Source organism: Cebus imitator, unplaced genomic scaffold (assembly GCF_001604975.1).
Source record: "Cebus imitator isolate Cc_AM_T3 unplaced genomic scaffold, Cebus_imitator-1.0 Scaffold318, whole genome shotgun sequence".
NCBI classification, from domain to species: domain Eukaryota; kingdom Metazoa; phylum Chordata; class Mammalia; order Primates; family Cebidae; genus Cebus; species Cebus imitator.
In genome coordinates, this window is record NW_016107633.1 from 1,070,512 (window position 1) to 1,076,303 (window position 5,792).

Here is a 5,792-nt window from a genome sequence, read left to right on the forward strand (position 1 = left end):
AATAAAAAGACAAGAAAGAATATCACACCTAGCTCTTACTTCCTTAATTGAGAAGAAAACCATTGGGAAAAAAACTTTTTAGGTTCATCAGCCAACAAATCTAAATCACATACAGTATATCCTCTACTGAAAAGTCAAAATGGAAGTTACTCTAATGTCCTCAAATAAATTTCACCCTAAACAAAAAACAAGTAAAAATGTTTTGAGTCTTGTAAAATGCATGTCAACCCCAAAGCATTTATTAAGAACAACACTTACCCTATATTCAAAATCTGCAAACTCCCGACCCCCACGACCTCCTCTGAATCCACCACGAAATCCTCGAGGGGCAGTGAAGGTACCACCTCTGCCACCACCACGCCCTCTGCCACCACGGAAACCAAGACCTCCTCTGCCTCTGTATCCCCCACGACCACGGTTTGGACGAAGTGGGATTCCAAATGTTTCAGCATTTAATCTTCTTTCTTCAGCCCAGGTTGGTCTCCGTTCTCTATTATAAAAGCAAATAATCTTCAGCATATCAGGCTTAAAAGAACATCACTCAGCCAAAATATGCAACACTATTCCCAAATTAAGGCTAAATAATTCCTAAAGCTAATTAGAAATAAGCATTTAAGTTGTCACAAGCTGTTCATGGCATATGAGTTCAATATGTTCCTATAATATTCTATTAAACTTCATGTGAACACATGACTGATATTAGTTTCTTGCAAATACACCTGATAAAACAAAGAAACATAGTAACAGCCCCAATATAATGGAAATTCAGATAAAATGAGATTGGTACTGACTTCGCTTTCCACTCAGTCCCAAGGGAAAAAGGAAGACAACGCCAGACAGGAAGACCTTATCTCAGGAAGCTAGGAGATGGAAGATGGGCCCTTGGGTCCCCATTATGCTGCTGGCCCAATCTCTGGATCTAATGCCAATGAACCCAAGAAGTATCTGAATTGTTGCGGCTGTCGTCCAGCCAATTGTGGGACTCAGATATCTCCAACCACGTTTATACTGAAGTAAACAACTGCCACCAGAGGGCACCAAACTTCAGCCAGGACAAGGACAAGGACAATCTGGATTGGGCAGGGGAACCTCTAGAACTGTTCCTTGCACTGGGTCCTTTAATTAACCTCTCAATAATTTACCAATTTTCTGGACCCACATTTACTACAATCTGGCAGTTTTTAATAGTATCAGCAAACTTCAAAGTAGATTAGCACTTTGGTTCTGGCTTCATTTGAACTACAATGTAGAGGGGTGAAAGAAAATGTCATACTTAGACATTAACTAAATGCTTGCTTTAATTACTAATATTCAAATATGAATATATCCTTAAATAAAAGTATATGATTATTTCTTCTTTTGAATGAATAATTTAGCACTTTGGGAGGCCGAGGTGACTGGATCACCTGAGGTCGGGAGTTTGAGACCAGCCTGACCAACATGGAGAAACCCAAGAAACCCATCTCTACTGAAAATACAAAATTAGCTGGACGTGGTGGTGCATGCCTGTAATCCCAGCTACTTGGGAGGCTGAGGCAGGAGAATCCCGTGAACTCAGGAGGTGGAGGATGTGGTGGGCCAAGATTGTGCCATTGCACTCCAGCCTAGGCAACAAGATGAAACTCCGTCTCAAAAAAACAAACAAACAAACAAAACCAATTATGGCCAGGTGTCGTGGCTCATGCCTGTAATCCTAGTACTAGTACTTTGGGAAGCTGAGGTGGGAGGACTGCTTGAGGCCAGGAGTTCAAGACCAGCCTGGGCAACAAAGGAAGACCCCATCTCTACAAAAATGAAAAAAATAAGGCGGGTGTGGTGGTGTGCAACTGTAGTCCCCTCTACTAAGGCTGAGGCAGGAGAATTGCTTGAGCTCAGGAATTTGAGGCTACAGTGAGCTGTGACTGCATCACTGCACTCCAGCCTGGCTAACAGAGTGAGACTGCCTCAAAACAAAACAATTATGGTAGTGTTCATTAAACCTTGTGAATTTACATGAAACCATTTTATACTTCAATCAACATCACAAGAACAAAAGAACACTTTTAAAGACTGTACCTATTGTCATCACAAGAAATATTATCAAAAAAGGATTTAGTTTTGTCATAATAGCAATTAGGTCCAAGTGGATCTTCTTCATCAGCATTTCCTTCACTGTTTTGAGTATCAACTCCTGAGTCTCCTTTATCTTCACCATTTACAGGCTTCTCCTGTTTCTCAAGTTTATCTTCTAAGGACAAACAAAGGTACATATCATAAAAGTTAAGACAGTTAATCTGAATTATACAAAATTAAACACCTAATCTGAGAAACATCCATAATTCACAGATCAAATAAGATTACTTTCTGAGTAGAAAAATCAGAGCTTACCTTTTAATTTAAGCTTATTATGAAACTCTCTGTCAATCTCTTCCTTGTTGAATTGCGCATTTGCACTTTCAAAGTCAAAGTCTTTCTCAAATTTCATTGGCCCATCTCGCCGAATACCAAATCTTCCCCTGCCACCCCGATGACCCCCACGCCCTCTCCTTGGAGCTGAAGGAGCACCTGGAGCTATGATAATAAAGAATATATACAAAGGATATTCAATATGTAATAGATGGTTTAGCACAGATGTTGCTATTGTGCTTTTTAGATTCAACAGTCAACAACAGAAATGCTTACAGGTCTCTATATATTTTATTGTATTTGTATTTTTTATATAAAATTAAGTTTCACTAAAATTTAGTATGTAGACTGAGAATATCTCACACAAAATTTCTAAACATTTGTATTTATGGAGTCCACACTCACATGTGTTACTGACAGAGTATACAGCCAGGCAAGTGTGGAGACTTCTGCACTAAATTAATGTATGCTCCTTGAGGGCAGAGGCTTTGTTTTCCTTACTGCTATATCCCCAACACCTGCAAACTAAGTGCCAGACACATAGTTGGTTCTCAAAATATAGAAAGCCTTTGATGGAAAGAATAACAGAAATCAAGATTTATAGTAAGAAAAATAAACGAACACTAATTGGCACAAATTGCAAGAAAATAGGTGTTATTTCCATATCACAGATTAAAAAAACAGACAAGTACCCTTCCTTAGTGACTCCATCTTTACTGTCTCCCTCTAGATGGTTTTACATTATTCAAGCCTTGTATCTATATATTCTCTTCTCTATAACATAGTAAGATTTCAGCCAATTATATGAGACATGATAAAGCAATACAAAGTAGCATAATTTATAGTGAAAAACGTGGGAACCCAAATATCCAAGAGAAATGACTAACAAGAAAAAAAAACCAGGAAGAATATTTTATGTTAATTGAAAAATGTAGAGCAGAAAGCAGTATGAGTTTAATGATCACAACTGTGTGAAATGCTCCACACATAGGATGAGAAGTGACTACAGGTTAACAGACAGGTTTGTGCTGTTTGCTGAGGTTTGGCAAGCTGCCTGGGTTTGAGACAACAAACCACAAAACCCCATAGCAGCATACCCAGACATACATCTAGATAAGCAGGATGTTTAAAACATTCACCTCTACTATTAAAAAATGCCTCAGCCACAAGCCAGAATTACACCATAATCCTTCTGTCTTAAAAAAAATGTTTTAGGTATAGATGTCTGTCTGTAAAATCTACAAAAGAATCTGGAAGATTATTCACTGTTCTGTTAATGAACCTCTTTGGTGGGGTGAGTTTTGAAGAGCAATGAAAGATAGTATAGCAATTATTTTATTTTGGGAGGGAAGCTCTCTCTTTTTCTGAATAAAAAAGCTGAAATGAGTCAAATTTAAAAAAAATTCTGTATTCCATGACGTACAGAATATTAAAAAAACCACAAACGTAGAGGAGAAATAAGAGTATTTATACATCTAAAAAATATATCTAGGTTTCCAAAATTAAATGAAAGGTCATTTTTCAATCACTTTCTAAATAAGGCGATTATATCCGTCTTTTTAATTTGGAAGAGTTTTAAAATTACAATTTATTTTCCATTAATAGATTTGAAAATATTAATAAAATATTTGGGAATGTTATATATTATAAAACAGATAAGCAGAGATGTGGTTTCACCATATTGGGCAGGATGGTCTCCATCTCCTGACCTCGTGATCCACCCACCTGAGCCTCCCAAAGTGCTGGGATTATAGGCCTGAGACACCACACCCAGCCTCTGGGCTTAATTTTAATGAGAAAACATTTCAAATTTGTAACATATAGATAATTCCATTCCCCAGAGCACAGAAAACAATGAAAACAATCAATTTTATAACCCTAACATGAAACTGACACAAAACATAAGAACCACAAAAGTAGAACAATGTAAATATAAATGAAGAAACCCTACTAACAGGAAATACTCAAGAATGTATTAAAAGATAACTGCCTACCACTAAGTGGAATTTTTTCCCAGAAAAGTAAAATTTTAAAAAATCTTTTCATTTTAAAGTAATAATAGACAGAAAAAAATGGAAAAACTAGTTCAGAGTGGTCCTTTGTGCCCATCAACCCAACTTCCCAAACTCTAGCAGTGATAAGTATAACTATGTTATATTATCAAAACCAAGAAACCAACACAGGCACAATCTAATTAACTAAACTGCAGACCTTGCTCAGATGTCACCAGTTTGTACATGTACACATTTTTTGGTATGTCTTTATGCATAGTTCTATGACGTTCTACCATATATAGATTTGTACAACCACCATCACAATCAAGATAAAGAACTGTTCTGTCACCACAGTGACACTCCCCTGTGCTCCTCCTTTACAGTCACAATCCCTGCCTTTCATTTGTTTATAGTAATTACGTATCATACATTTAAAACGTTCTCCCTGTTGAGAGGCATAGAATATGACTTTCAGATCCAAGAACTTACCTACTTGTCTCTTGTTATCATTTCTGAGTTGTTCATTTTCTGGCCTTGAAACTTTGTGTACTTCAGCTATAGAAGACATGCAAAGTGCCAAATCAACTCAGGCACATGATCAAAAACATAATCAAAAACTTTAGAAATAAAAACAAGCAAACAAACCGAAAAACCTAAAACAAAGCCTGTGCAATACCCAAAAATCTATACCCACAACACTAATACTTTGAATCAAATTTGAAAGACCAAACATTCTATTACGTTCAGTTTAATTTTCTGGGATCATTCATCTGAAGTAAACCCTTTTAATGAAAATAAAGTGAGTGGAAAACATTGATCAGTCAATTAAGGAACAGTAAACAGCTGAAGTTTTACCTCTCCTGTGCTCCTGATTCTCTATTGCTTTTTGGCTGGTAGATGGCAAAGGCCTGGTTGATACAGGGCTCCTTCTCCCTACAGGTGCTGGAGCAGGTAAGTGGGCCGAGGCGGTCTGCACTGCTTGTTCCATGGTTGGGCTTTTTCTCAAAGGGTCTAACTGAGGGCTTGAACGACCTAAAATGTAACCAAAAGATAAGAAACTACCCTACTGGGGATTTCAAAATAATTTAGACCCTAAATAAAATTGTCTAGAGTTTTATTTCTACCAATTAAAATCCTTAGCACAAATTTGAATTAATCCACTTAACAGACCAGATATTAAGACTGGTTAACCTTAGTGGGCTGTCATTAGGTTAAAAACAAAAAAAATGAACAGCTTCGAAACAACTCCCTCCCCTTCACAATTTTATCTGTTATTTCTATCCAGTAGAATAATTTACGTTAAAAAAAAATTGCTGCCTGGTACGAGATTCCCTAGAAATATTATCAAAGGTCATGTTACAGTTAGGTCAAACAAAGGCTTTCCCAATGACAACCATAAGACTATGGTGACTT

The 5,792-nt window shown here is 37.0% G+C and overlaps 1 protein-coding gene across 2 annotated transcripts in view; it reads right to left on the reverse strand.

Moving 5' to 3' along the window:
* The window catches only part of LSM14A (LSM14A mRNA processing body assembly factor), a 27,744-nt gene that overhangs the window by 5,472 nt on the left and 16,480 nt on the right, over positions 1–5,792 (reverse strand). Inside the window, exons 3-7 of one of the 2 annotated variants that reach the window (XM_017504231.2) lie at positions 5,235–5,411; positions 4,869–4,934; positions 2,368–2,550; positions 2,056–2,227; positions 259–490 (exon numbers count right to left, since the gene is read on the reverse strand). In XM_017504231.2, coding sequence (XP_017359720.1) covers positions 259–490; positions 2,056–2,227; positions 2,368–2,550; positions 4,869–4,934; positions 5,235–5,411 — 830 coding nt within the window. Of the gene's footprint in view, positions 1–92; positions 491–2,055; positions 2,228–2,367; positions 2,551–4,868; positions 4,935–5,234; positions 5,412–5,792 lie in introns of those variants that run through there. The other variant, XM_017504230.2, reaches the window with a different exon arrangement.